Raw genomic sequence first — 15196 nt, 5'->3', positions numbered from 1 at the left:
CTGTGCCTGCCTACAGCATGCAAGCTAAGCTAAGCAGCAGCAGCAGCAGCCGCCTCCGAAACCCTAGTGGAGCTGGATGTGGGCAGCAGAACAGAGGAGGGGAGAGCTGCCCCATTCGGTACCCCTGGGGGGGAAAGCATAGATGGAAACTGACTGGACTGCTGTTCCTTTTTGTGGTGGAGGAACCTATCCTTTCCATGTTATGTCTGCCTCTCTTTTTGTGACACATCTGCTGCATTCACCGAGGCTAGTCTTATAACTCTGTACTTCTGGGGAGAGAGAGAAAGTGGGGCATGGAAAGACACAGCCCCATGGATTGCTTTTGCTCTGTTTCCCATGATGTCCATTTCTGTAGTGTAGAAGGAAGGGAAATGCAGGCATGGTTCCCACACATTAAACCCCCCTCCCAATATTTTGAACTGTTAAAGCTTGCAAGTGAACGCTTGCACTCTTCAGCTGACAGAAGGCAAGGTGGGGAGTTTGGTCAACTACCACCTTATTTACTGAATGCAAATAATCCTGGTTCCAGTCTGGAAATACTGTGCAGTCTTTGAGGCTAAAACAGTTAAGGCAGTCCTTACTGCAGATCAGTATTCTGACTGTGTAAAACCATGACATCCGCTTCTTGGAAGTATGGAAAACCACATTAGAGATTGTAATTCGATTACAATCTTCAACCATTTTGCCTGTGCACATTGTGGTAATTAGGGACGGAGACCAGTTCTATTGCTACATGCATCTTCACATCAATGGGCCGTAAGATGCTGGTGCCATTGTATTGTAGTTAGACAGGTACCCACTTCACTGTGATGATACAGCCTAAAGGCAAAAACGCTCCTCTTGGCAGTGAAAACAGGCCCGCATGTATGCCCCAAGGACGGTGCATGCAAGTACCACTTTAACAAGGGCACATGTGGGCCTATTTACACCCCTGTGAGCTGAGCTGGGCTGCAAGAGCTGAGGTTCCTGTCTTTACCATACAGGTCAGAAAATAAAGTAAATTGCTCTTTCCAGATGCATACAGATCAATGACCTAATAATAATAATAATAATAATATTTCCTTCTCTTTATCATAAAGTAGTCCTGTGGGACTGAAGGAGACTCCACAAATAAAACTAGAAGTCCAGAAGTGGCGAAGGACAGTATAAATCTACAGATAGAATGTAAATGGAATCAGAGGAGACCGCAAGGGCCATCCAGTCCAACCCCCTTCTGCCATGCAGGAACTCTCAGTCAAAGCCGACAGATGGCCAGAAGGCATACATTTAAAAGCAAAGAATTTTTAGCCCAGAACTAGAGAGATGACCATCCTTCCACAAAATAAAATTAAAACTGAAAATCATTCCTGGTTAGCCCAGGTTCTTCATCTCAACTGGAAAAGGGAAGGGGTGTTTTGTCATCTTATGGTGTGAGTTCCAAACCAATACAAATCTATTAGAGCCAGATCAATATCCTACCAAGGTATTTTTTCATGAATATCAGGAAATAGACTACTTCATTTCTCCATCTGGATAAGATTGCAGACAGAACTTTCCTCTTCCTCCTCCTCCTCTTTTTCCCTCTAGCTATTGTGGTACCATAAGAGGATCAACAAATAAACACAGAAGTCTAGAATCCAGGGGCAGTAGAGTTGTCATCATAACAGGATCAAAAGATGATGAGGGACACAAAAAGTAACTGAGGACACACGCAAACAAGTGTATGTTTTTAATGTTCACAATTTTCAAACTAAGAGAATGTTACAAACCGCTGTATGTACAAGCCCTGCACAAACGCTATAAATAAAGTCAAATACATTTGATTTATTTGTCAAAATAAAAAGGCAAAAAGATTTCAGTTGAATTCAGTGAGTTCTTGTGATTATAGTCTGATCTTGGCTGTATTTGTTGGGAAACATTGCTTAGGTTCCATTGGAATTTACTTCCGTGCATGAAACAAACTGAGCCCTTCACATTTTGTACTGGGTGAAAAAACTTCTCAGGGATACATCTAAACTTGTAAAATGTTAATTAACAAATCCACATGTAACACAAGTACACCGAAGTAGCAAACTGGGACTGGCTACAATGAATGTATATAGTTGATGGGAAATCTGAATTTGCTGCTGCATAATGCCTAAAATAGCCCATAGTTACTTTGTTTTGGATACTTCAATTAACTTTTGCCACAATTTTGTTACCCAGACGATTTAAGGCACTAGTTCTTTCACACCTTACCCTGACTTCTTTCTTCATGCTTTTTTCTCCCCTATGTCTGGAATATCCTTCACTCTTGTTCAACTTGAAAATCCTTTTTCTTCTAACTATTTTCTTCAATAATTTTTTTCACAAGAAACATTTTACCCATAGCCTTTCTTGTACTACTTTCATAGCTCTATTTTATACTTATAGCAGTAAACTTGTTCTGTCTTCATTTGCTACTGGAGTATGAAAACCTGGCTTCTGAATTCACCTGTTTCCTTTCTTTGGGTAACAACAGACATATCCTTATGTTGTGATAAGTTGTGGTTTATGTAAACCCTGGTTTATTGCTTATAATCAAACAAATGCCTTATCTTACCCATTTCTATTTCCCCCCCTACCTCTTTTTTTAGCCTTTGTTTTAAAGTGGGTAAAGGAGGCAGCAAACCAGAGTTGTGGGCTTTGATGTCACAACAAACCGTAGTTTGAAAATGTCAAAGTTCATAAGCCAACAACAAACCATGGATTCAGACTGTGACATGGGATAGTTAAACCAAGGCATAAAAACAGTTTTGCTCAGCACAAGTCACCCCATGGGCTGCCCTGACCTGTGACTGTAGTCCGTGGCTAACACCTAGTAACAGGTACCAGCTAGGAATGTGTTTGTTTAAATTATTTGTTCCCACTTGGAAGAACAAAAAAATTTAAGCTTATTTCTCCTCACTGCACAAACAACTTTGAAAATGGTGTCATTGTGGTACAACAGATATACTGGCAGCTGTCCTCAATCATCTTCCCTTGTCTGTCTGCAGGTAATACATAGCCATGCTGGGGGGAGGGCAGGGGACAGGAGGAGAATGAATCTGGGCTGGAGTGGGCAGGAATGTAGTCCTGGACTAGTGGGGAGAGAATAGAAAGGGTTTTAAGCAGCAGTCTCCTTATCAGGGTTTCTGAACACTCAAGAATCCCTTCTCTTCTTTCTCTCGAGTCTTTGAATATTTGTTCCATGCCTAGTGCCAGCAAGCACAGGGAACTGATAGTCAACTCCAATCATCATACTAGTCTATCTGGAATAGCAGTGCATATGATGGGGTGTTTTTCTCCTTGCTTTTTGTGGACATCACATGCCCTAATTCACTGCATCAAGCCCACCATCAGGTTCCTAAGGCCGATTTACACGGGCCTTTGCGGCGCCCCCGTCAAGTGCTAGGGGTTGGCCGAGGACGCACCGTCCATATTGGCCTCACCCCTAGTACGTGACGGGGGTGTCAAAATGGCAGCGTCCTGTACACATGGGCACCGCCATTTTGATGCGAAGGACACTTAGCATCCGCACGTCCCGGCACCTTTGTGACACAAGAAGAATCCACTTTTTGCGGGTTCTTTTTGTTCTGTGACAGAGCTGTGCAGTTTGTCTGCCACGGCTCCCTCCCAGGGAGGCGGGAGACTGTCCTTTTTGGGCAGTCTGTATCCCGCCTAAGTTATAATAAGCCTTCAGTGCTGCACACAGCATGGGTACGAAACAAATGTTAAAGTGTACTATGGCCTTTTGTTTCAGTATGTTTTCCGCCATTAACACTCCTCTTATTACAGTTACATACCTTTAAATTTGTGCATGTGCATGCATACACACTGACAGAAGTCTAGCATGGCTGTAGATGGTGGGGACAATTTAGAAACATAACTATTTTTGAATGTTGTTTAATGATATAAGAATTGCATCTAATTGAATAGGCAATTCCAACTGCCGTAGGATCGTCACAAAACTTCACCAGTACTGTAGACTCAAAGCCATGCAAGGGGTGGGTGGTAGGGGGCAGAGGAAAGCTGAGTCTGGCCCTCATAATGATAATTATGGATTCCATTGAAAATATATTACTGACATATCAAGAAGTAAGGCACAGTGTCACATTTTAAAAGCAGTCACAATGGCATAAACCAGTTTAGACTTTAATTAGATGTTTTGGTAGTAACATGGGAGAATTTCTATATTAACTTCAGTGTGCATTTAATGAGAGTGCACAAATAAATACAGACTGGAGTCCTGAGGAATATGCATGTTTTTCTCACAAACTTTCTAATTTCAGCTCCCTATTCTCATTAAAAAAAAAAAAGGACTAAGGGGCGAGCGGCCTTCAGGGATGGCATTTAATGTAGCAAGAAGGAGAAACTGGCAGAATACTGATAAACATGTGCAGAACCAATTTAGGATCATACACAAACTTTGTTGAATCACAGTCACTGCCTTCAGTGCTGCATTGCTTATTTCAGATATGAAATTCCTTCTATGGATAAATATTACATTTGTATGCCCTCCACTTGCATAAGGCACCAAACTCTGTACAGGACTGAACTAATAATCTCTCTGCCAGGTCAGTGTTTGACCCACAAGGAATCAGGCCAAAAATAATAAAAAAAATCTTGTCAGTGTGAACTGGCAATATGGGCTTAGAAATCTTTTTTTTTTTTACCATAAAGGTATAACTGAGACACCATAGCAGTGTTGCACATTTGTGAAAATTTATTTGTTACAGTGTGATAAAAAGGAACCTTCTTTTTTTTTTTTTTTGGTACAGGTATATGTAAAATCACACATGATATGAGCTTTGTTTTAACAGATCAGCACACAAGATTTTAAAACGATTCTCAACTCTAATACAGTTTCAAGGCTTTGGTTTGTTGGTATTCAGTTTTATATTAACCCACAATACAGTGCAAGGGAGAAAACCCACTATAATACTGTCTCACAAAGCAGTCTTCAGGGCAAATAATCTCACAGTCACATTATGGCTAAGCAATGTTGTGGCAAATTGAAAAGGTGCCATTATTGAGGTCAAGTCAACATGTCCATAAAGTCCAATAGAAAATATGCACATTGGCACTTGGCAGTTTTGACAGTGTTATTCTACAAGTCAGACAGTTGGGGGAAATACATAACAAAAACACTGCATTACAAAGTGTATTATAAAAATAAATTATGTAGGAAACATCAAACAAAAGTCAAGCAGGTGCCAATCGATTCAAAGTTACAGGAGATGGGGTTCTCTTTTTCATCTAGTTTTTTAAAAAAATCATCAAACACATTGTTTCTTTAAAAAAACACACAATTAAAATCTGCACAACTCTCTTCCCCCCCCACCTCCCCATATTGCAATGGAAGCAGTAAAATCCTTCCATACATGATCAGTAGCATGGAAGATCACAGTGACAGACGTGGAGCTTCAGAAATAATCCAACCAAGCAGCGTGAAGAGGAAGTGTGCATGTCCAGAATGGAGTGGCCATGGTGTTTCATCTTGCGTTCATGCGTAACTGATGGATAATGATGCTCTCTGAAGGAAGAAAAAAACATAGCAAAGCAATGACTGTTACCATGGGAAAACATGAAAAGCGATGAGGACCCCATACTGTTAATTCTTTAATATCACCACTAGTCCAGTTACATTATATACACCTCAAATTGCCACTCCAAACAAGTAAGACAGGGCAGAACTACCTAAATCAAGAAACTGTCAAAGGAGAGATTGAGAACCAAGATGAGAGCTGAGAACACTGTATCTCCATGTTAAGATCACACCACATGATACATTAATAGAGGGGAAATACAGTGGCCCCTCCACATTCACTGGGGTTAGGGGCGCATGACATCCACCCCCCCATGAAAGTGGGGAAAAAAAACACAAATAAAAAATACCTTTCCCTCTGAGAGAACACTTCTCTAGGTCCTCTAGTGCAATTCTATGGTCAACGTCCACTAAAAGCTGAGCATAGAATGGACCTAAAAATGTCTAGAGAAGTAGTTTCTCTAGGAATCTCTCAGTCCTCCAGCACAACTCAATGGTCACCTTTTGCTGGAGGTTGACCACAGCGGTGCACTGGGGGATCTAGAGATTCCTAGAGGGAACATATTGATCAAATCCACAAATAGTTAAATCTGCAAAAGTCAAAGCCACAAATGTGGAGGGACAACTTTAAACTTATCTGAAAGACCCAGTGTAGCATAGTAGTTTTGAGCATTGGACTACAACTCTGGAGACCTGGGTTGGAATCCATTGAAACCCACTGGGCGACTTTGGGCAAGTTACACTTTCTAGGCCTCAGAGGAATACAAAGGCAAACTCCCTTTGAACAAATCTGGCCAAAAAAATCCCATGATATGCTCACCTTAGGGTCATCATAAATCAGAAACTATTAGAAGGCACACAGCAACAAACTTTGTCTATTTATGTGAAGAGAATAGGATACAGTAGAATCCTGTTTTTCCACTGCCTGAGCAGATAACACTAGGATCAATCAGAGGCTCATGCATACTTCCCATATCATTAGCCCTCCTCTGAAGCCAATGCAAGTCATTCAGAAGCAATTTGCACAGGGCTGAGACACGTCTCATTCCCCTCTATAGCCTGCTGTACAATCTAAATACATGTAGGTAGCAGTGGTGAGGGACTGAATTCTGTTAGGATCTTGTACATATGAGCACTGAACAGTAAACTGAATAATGTCTTCAGTTTTTAAAACAAGCTTCATTCAAGTTCAATATGTGCAGGGTGACTGGGCATCCTCCTTTTCCAGAACATGTCCTGCATTTCAACATTCCGAATTTCAAAATGTCCTCTATTTTGGGCCTGACTAGGAAATTTAGGGTTGCCATAATTGTCCACTATTACCAGGGACAAAATGTAGGACAAATTCAAGACCAAACTGTAGGACAACTGCAGGACAAAACTTAGCTCAAAATGTAGGACTTTACATTTATGGGAGTGTTTTGAGTTTTTATTTGGTCATGTCTTCCATGTTTCTTAAATGTCCTCCACTTTGTGGTGCCTTGTCCTCCTTTGTGGCTATGACATCTGGTCACCCTGAATATATTTAACTACGGGTGTATACAAATTTCATCCCAAAAATCATTTTTTCCTTGCAATAAATTCACTTATAAACTTAGTATTTGAAGACATAGCTGCGCTGAGGTGTTTCAGCATATAAACTCACAAATTAAGGAGATAAAAAGGAATCCTGTAGCACAGTGGTTCTCAAAGTTTGCACCATTTTGACCCACTTTATATTCCACATGCAGACGTCTCCCTCCCTTGACACAGTATATTAATAAAATATTTTGTTTGTTTAATGTGAATGTTTTCATTCACACATTCATATATATTAATGTTTTAACATTTTATCAGGAAATAACTAAATTCCTCCGGTAGAAGCTCTAAGCACCCTTCTTTCTTTTCTCTTTTGCTCAAGGACAGATAAAGTTCAGGAAGATGTTAGATGCAAGGAGTGAAGTTTTTGTGGACAGACATATATACCAATAGTGTGTGTGTTAGAGAGGTGTGTGTGTGTGTGTGTGTGTGTGTGTGTGTGTGTGAGAGAGAGAGAGAGAGAGAGAGAGAGAGAGAGAGAGAGAGAGAACACTACTTTCTCAAGAGTTCTAGGTAACAGATCTTTACTTGCTTACAGACAGCACCCACCTACAATAGGGCACATAATATGGATAGGAAAACAAGAACAATACCTTGCCAGAGATCCAGATGTCAACTCTTGTCCCCACATCTACTCAGTCATTTACATCACAGCACATAATAACATTATCCACAACATTAGAGGTACTTGCACTTACTCAGCCTCTAAACAGATATATGCAGTGGCCCTCAGTATTCTACATAGACATATTTTTAGTGTCTCATTTTGTTGTGAACCGAAAGTCTTTGTCCCACCTTTGTCCCCTTTAACTTTGACACCATCACCATACATAAATTTTTCTATTACATCTCACCCTCCTCTCTCCCTTGGTGTTGGCACATATGTTTGTCCACAGAGGCTTCTCTACATGAATGTGATGAAATCAACTGCAGTCCACAAAAGCTTATACTAGAAAAGTCTTTTTTTCAGTCTCAAATGTGCTATACAATTCATTTTTAATCTTTTAAATTTATGAACATTTAACTTATCTAACACTTTCTACTCCAGACTGTCTTGAAATTATTGTCTAATTATCTGAATGCATTTATTCTCTGAGAACTAGTCTGGTGTAGTGGCTTGAATGTTGGACTGTGACTGGAGACCAGGGTTCGATTACCCCACTTGGCCTTGAAATCCACTGGGTGACTTTGAGCGAGTCATACTCTCTCAGCCTCAGGGGAGGTCAATGGCAAATCTCCTCTGAACAAATCTTGCCGGGAAAAAACCATGATAGGTTTGCCTTAGGGTCACCATAAGTCCAAATTGACTTGAAGGCATGTAACAACAACAACATTTATTCTCTTCTACTTTTGATTCAAAATATCAATTCTTGCTGGATCCAGCATTCAACACTTACAGTACTTTTCAGTGTCAGAAACAGTATGCTACCACCAAAAGTCAATACTTACCTTGCAGATATAATTAAGCAGCCCTTCCCTTTAAGAACTACAGTTTTCAAACAGGTTTCAAGAAACTTACCTTTCCTAAATTCAGTGTTAATTCAGGAGGCAGCCAGTTCTTATCACACCTAAATTGCCACCTGGGAAGTTTCTGACTTCTAAAAATGGCTGTGGAAGTGGCTTGGACAACCCTGGTTGCATCCGCAACAGACTCAGGTAGTGATTCAGCGGCAATTTAGGTGTGATCGGAAATGGCTGCCTCCCGAATTAACACTAAATTCAGGAAAGGTAAGCCACTCTTTTAATCCCATGGGATAGGGTCCTGAGTCTAATCCTGCTTTATTATTATATGTTCAGCATACAAATTAAACAAACAGGGTGATAACATTCAATCTTGCCTGACCCCTTTGCTAATTGGTAACCTTTTGCAGAGAGAGTGGAGCATCCCCATCATCCGCTTCCAGTTATTTGATTTCTATATTGGCCATCAGGGAATGACTATGTGTACAGTTGTCTCTTTGGCTGCTTGAAGAATGTGATTGTGATGAACAAAATGTGGACATAGCAAAATTTAAGCAGTGTCTCCCCTGCTTCATTTCTTAACCCTATGCTAAATTTTTCTACAATCTTTGATTCTGCTCTTTTGCCTACTTTGGCATTCCAGTCACCTCTGATGAACAAGAAGTCCTGTTTGGGTGTGTGATCAACTCCCTCTTGGACTCCAGCATATAATTTTTCCATTTCTTCTTCTTCTGTTTCTGTAGTTGGAGCTTAAACTTGGCTTATGGTTATATTGATGGGTTTTCTCTGTAAGTCTTACTGATATTATTGGTCAGACTTTGTAGTATATCCTTTGACTGCTTTTGTTACATCTCTCCTCACTATAAATGCCACTCCCTTTCTTTTTACAGTTTGATTTCCTGAGTAGACGCAAAATGTCCCACCCCTGTCCACTTTAGCTGCTTACCCAACAGCAGTTTGGCAATGTTTATGTGTTCCATTTCTTATTTTACTATGTCCAGCTTCTCACATTCATGCTTCTCACATTCCATGTTTCCATGTAATGTGTAACTTTGGGCATTCCTTTCACCTCTGTGCATGTCAGCAGCTGAACATCCCTTTGGCTTGAGTCCAGTTGCGCCATCAGCTACAGTGCTACTTGTAGTTATCCTCTGCTGTGTCCCATGAGTGCCATTTGACTTGGGAGTCTCATCTTCTGGTACTCTCTCATTTCAGTTGTCTCAGCATAGTTTTTTCATGGTAAAAGATCTTCATAAAGAAGTTTACCGGTGTCTTCCTCTGTGCATCACTAAGAAGTGTTAGCTATGGTGCCACTATCATCTCTGAGATCCTTCACTACTACTGCTGCTCAGTAACTGTTTGCACATTTAGTCTGGCTCCTCGGCAAAAGCCTGTTTGAGATGGGAAACCCTGCCAGCAGCACTGCTACAAGCAGCATAGCCTCTTGCCTCACAGGAGCACACAATCTGACCACTATGAAAAGGTAGTGCCATAAATCACAGCAAATAATAATAAATTCTGGTATATTTTCATTTTTAAATATTAGCTATTATAGACAATTGCCACGAGATGGCACTGCTCTAACTTGACTCAGACCTGACCAGAGCAGGAGTATAATCTGTTAATATTCACAGAAGGCACATTTCTGAGTATACACACAAGGAGAAACCTGTGGTTTATATCCTATTCTTTACAACCAACACAACAGGATATCTTTGGCACAAAGCTGTTTGACATCCAAATAGCAACTCTAATAAACTCTAACCTTGAATATAAATGTTGTGAACAGTTTGTATGAGTCCAAGAATGATCAAGACACACTGAGTGAATAAAATTCTCTTTAAGATTTAGAAAAATTGAAAAAATACATTGCAGTGATACTTTTATGAAGCCAATAAAAAGGCACAAAATAACATTACACAAGTTTTCAAAGCTCACAATCATTTTCATCAAGCATGGGTGTTAAAACACTTTAGAGGAATAAAGGTGATGATGGGGAGGGAGATCACAGAACTTTCAAAATTTATGTAATGTATTATGTGCCTTCTGATTGGCCAAATAAAAGTATCACTACAATGTTTGTTTAGAGTTGTTTGTTTGTAATATGGCTATGCTTTGTTGCATAGTCAACATGGTTATCTCTTGATAGATATCTTTAAAATTTAGATTATTATGTGTTTGCTCAAGGTAGTTACTGTGTGGAATCCTGAGACAGAAAACACATATAATTCTGGATTGCATCCTCTATGTGTGAACAATAAAATCTTGTCTTATGAGAACGCTAGCAAAGTGTATCATTGTTAGACATTATATATACATATATACAGTATCCCCAAAGCTGAACACAGACCATATAGTAAGATACTTTTAAAATGAAGTCAGCTTCTTTAAAATTGTACCACATTAGCTCACATTCTTATGAAAGCTCAGTCAAGATTAAGGGAATTACAGTAGTTTGAGAAAGAAAAACATGGTCCTCAATGAAAATAAGCCCCAAAAGATGATCTCACTGCTAGCAGATGACAGCTCCAATCAAGCTCAAAAATTTCAGCAGCTGATGTGCAATGAAAGCATGGAAGAGGTCACCCTAACTGCAACAGCCTGTGCCATGAAGCCAGTTAAAACAAAGGAGTGTGTTAGTTTCCAGTGTTTTGCAATGCAAATGTGACGTCTTTACATTGCAATTAATACAACCTCAGTTATGCTTGAAAGGGCACTGAAGCAGATAAGCATGGTATTTAATTCATCATACTCTCTCTTACTTTAAAGCTCCAAGTAGCTGCAACAGTGGCCTAAGCTGCGACAGCAACAATGTTAAGAATTCACAAGGAATTTATTGAAAATCTTAAATAAATACACAGACAGCAGCATTTGGAAAAGTTATCTTTATGTCTTGAGCACCCACTGGAAAGGCCCTGTAACTGTATGCTTAGTTTTCCACCTCCAATGGAGGCAGTCTGCTCTAAAAATTAAATCATGCAGTCCTTTCCCCTGAAAGTAGGAAAGCATCTTTCTCCTATATCCAAACAAGTGGAGTCACCTGAACACCAGCAGATTCAAATAACAAAAAAGATTATGACCAAACATTTGGAAGAACCTCCTGAAGGGAAGAGCTGTTTGACAGTGGGATGAACTGCTTTGGAGAGGGACAGACTGTCTTTTATTGGAAGGTTTTAAACAGAGGTTAGATGGCTCTCTATCAGGGATGGTTTAACAGTGGATTTCTGCATTGGCAAAGGGTTGCCCAGTACCCGCACTGGCTATGCAAGAACCCACCATTAATGAGAAGTCATTAGTGAATAGTGACATATTGTAAAGATATGGCCTTCTATCTTCACAACACAACGTGCTCATTTCACAAACTGGTGCATATAATCATAATTCACTTCAATAAGAAATGAGTTCCCATGGCCACAGTGCAACCAAGAAATAGAAACTAGGGTGAAATATTTAGCCTTCCCTATCAGAGAGCTCTGGTGCCACAACAAAGTACAAGTTCTGGAATCCCATAGGATGGAGCCATGACAAATGAAGTGGTGTCAAACTGCCTTGTTTCTGCAGTACAGAACAGGCCTAGAATGGCGCATTATTGATTCCCAAAGGGAGGGATTCATCAGATGCAAGGAGCATTGTTTGTCACCACTTCAGCTATATCCTAAGCATACATACGCCTCTCCTTTTTCCTCACCTAAGAGAAGACTACCATTCACCTTGCTCTGCATCCTGTTAGTGACATACACAGGTGTAGGTTCAACGTATGCCTAGCTAAGCCCCCCTTTTCTCCCCTCCACACCACCAAAGCCCCCACCTCAACTAATAGTTTAGCCACTGCAACCACCCCACCTCACTCAGTATCTGGTCTAGAACCAGGCGGATTGTAGAAGCCTAGAGCCATTTCCCCATAGATGGACGCAGAAGAATTACATCACCTGTTGAGGCCTCCAGAGGACATGGAGTGGATCTCAGGGGGCAATGTCATCAGTCTGGTCCAGCTACGGGGACATAGCCAGACAGTTCTCTGGCCACCCTCTGCTCCCCACCAGTCACACAATGGCAATGGGGGAGCGGGCTGTAGCAGCTAAATTGTGATGCAGGAGGTATGCCATGTTAGTTCAATCTATTGAACTTTTACACTGTGCTCTGTCATACAGGATCTCAGCCACTAAGTCCTGACCTACTGTCAAAGAAGGGACTTCCTGAGAGATGTGTACCCCATTCTCTTGCATGTTATTGCACTACAGAAGATGCACAGTATATATCTTCCTCCCATTACAAGCATACCTCAGTTAACAAAGTATATGGGTTCTTGGGCATGACATCTTTAACAGAAACTGTGGTATCAGAAGCAGAAACAGCAGGGCAAGAACAGGGATAGGTCCCTACACAAAAAAGAGCGGTTCAATATGTTTTTGTAATTGTTTTTATTCAAAATGTATGCCCATGTGATATGAAACAACCAAGCCAGATAAGCTTTACACAACTAAACAAAAACATTTTGAACCTCTAGAGACCAACTGAAAAAATCTTCCAAACCTTTTCTTTCACCAACCTCCACTTTTCTTGTGATTTCCATTTTGGTAGCCAAACGTATAAATCACTCCTTTTTAAATCGCTGGGGTAATAGAATCCCAGTGTGGTGTAGTGGTTTGGATACTGGACTACAACTCTGGAGACCAGGGTTTGATTTCCAGTTTGGCCATGGACTCACTGGGTGACTTTGGGCAAGTCACATGCTCTTAGCCTCAGAGGAAGGCAATGGCAAACCTCCACTGAACAAATCTTGACAAGAAAACCCATGATAGGTTCTCTTTAGGGTTGCCATAAATTGGAAATGACTTGAAGGCACACAACACACAGAGAGAATAGAACTCCATTCTTTCCCAGGTCAAGTTTTATTGCATTGTTTCCTGCAAACACACTACTGTGATTCAACATCAAGCATCTGTGTCTCTATAGTCCTCCTTCACTATCCTCCCAGTGCCCATGCTGCTAAAAAATACCTTCCCTAGACAAAGGACAAGGAAGAAGGGGGAGACTGGATGGGTGTAAAAAGATGTTTTTAAAATGGATTTCATTGTGAGAGGCTTTGTTAACTGAGGTACGTCTATATAGGCACTTTGCTAATTATGTGTGTTAAATCAAATTCCTGCATTCCACCTTTCTGACAGTTTACCATGTCCTAGAAACAGAAATGGTTGGGGAAATGGAGATAGAAGTGAGCTGTCTTCCACCTTCCAGGAACAGGACTGCACAAATGAGGTAGGTGTTCACACGTATCAAGGCTCTTATTTGTTGCACCAACAGAAAGACTATTGGTTATAGACAATATTCTCTGGGCTGCTTTTTCATACAGAAGCATTCACTTGCATGGCAGAAAGGAGCAGCTACTGCAGTTCCTTGTTCTATACCACATCCTTACCACAGAAGTAGAATTGGGGACAAAGCTAGCTAGGTGCTGGGGAGAAAGAGGGTGAACACATTGGTGTAGCTGATGGTGGTCCTATGAGAGAAAAAGGGAACAGGGAAACTCAAATGGAAAAATGAGTTATTGTATACTGCTGGAGAAAACCAAGATCCAGATCAATTAATACAATATTTATTAATTAGTGTGCTTCTGGCATATATGGTGCTGCTATAGTAGCTCCTCCAAACACTTTCTAGGGCTGCGTGGACTGGAGATCATTTCTGTGGAGAAGCCAAAGCAACGTCCCCCTTTTTGCTATTATGTCACTGAAAAGAATGTCATTGTTCTAGCTAGCGAGTTCTACAAAATTAGGTCAAGCCAGTTTTTCTATCAGTCCACATTATTTCTGGGTTTTTATGGGTTTGCCTCCAGAAACAATAATTCCTAATCATGCAGCATCACGAATTATGAAGTTAGCTTTCAAACTGATGTGGACATGTTTCAAGGAAAGTTCTGTGGGGACAGCTATGACAATAGGTAAAAAGCAGGAAGAATTTGGTGGCCAACCCTTGCCATATGAAATAAGGGAAACATTTAAGAATCTAACAGTGCAACAGAAGAATATACACTTTAGCTACTGTTATCCCTTCAGCAGCTTTCCTGTGTTATTATACCATTTGAAAATTGATCTGGAGCCTTTTTGGAAACCCTGCCTATCAGTTTCTGCTATGAAATCCAGGCAATGGCAATCCCACCAAAGGGATTTAGGCCAGTGGCTTCAAAAGAAAGGACCTTGTCAGTTTTGGCACACCATCTGTTGAATTCTCCTTTCTTCCACAAGAAGGCTTACCTGGCACCTACAGTTATCTTTTGGGCACCAAGCAAGAACCAGAGTTTTCTCTCAAAAATATGAACTTTTACAGCTGTTTTAAAATGTTTCTATATACTTTTTGTGTTTTTTGTTATTGCATTGCATTTTATTCCACTGTTATCTTATTCCATTGTATTTTATTCCTTCTTTTGTTTATAATCCACCCAGGAAATGTTGTTATATATAATATATGAAATAAAACAGATGTGATGACACAAGTATATTAACAAAAGTATGTTACTTTTTTACTTCTGTTTGACTTACAATTGGCCTAGTGAGGTAAACAGAAATATCAACATAGGCTGTAGTTTAAAGACCTATACATTTATTAACTTGTGTGAGTCAAAACACAATCTTA

General features: G+C 40.4%; 1 protein-coding gene across 3 annotated transcripts in view; it reads right to left on the bottom strand.

Annotated features, from left to right (window-relative positions):
• Window positions 1–1704: 1704 nt before the first annotated feature.
• Window positions 1705–15196, bottom strand: part of FILIP1 (filamin A interacting protein 1) — a 130821-nt gene continuing 117329 nt past the window's right edge. For all 3 annotated transcript variants that reach the window (XM_089530900.1, XM_089530899.1, XM_089530901.1), the window contains exon 7: window positions 1705–5512. Coding sequence is in view for 1 of the 3 variants with exons in the window: in XM_089530901.1 (XP_089387027.1) it covers window positions 5472–5512 (41 nt within the window). In the remaining 2 variants the exon portion in view is untranslated. The remainder of the gene's footprint in view (window positions 5513–15196) is intronic.

Source organism: Sceloporus occidentalis, unplaced genomic scaffold, assembly GCF_023333645.1.
Source record: "Sceloporus occidentalis isolate IW3139 unplaced genomic scaffold, rSceOcc1.0.p SCAF_6, whole genome shotgun sequence".
NCBI classification, from domain to species: Eukaryota; Metazoa; Chordata; class Lepidosauria; order Squamata; family Phrynosomatidae; genus Sceloporus; species Sceloporus occidentalis.
This window is presented reverse-complemented; position numbering and strand designations above follow the sequence as displayed.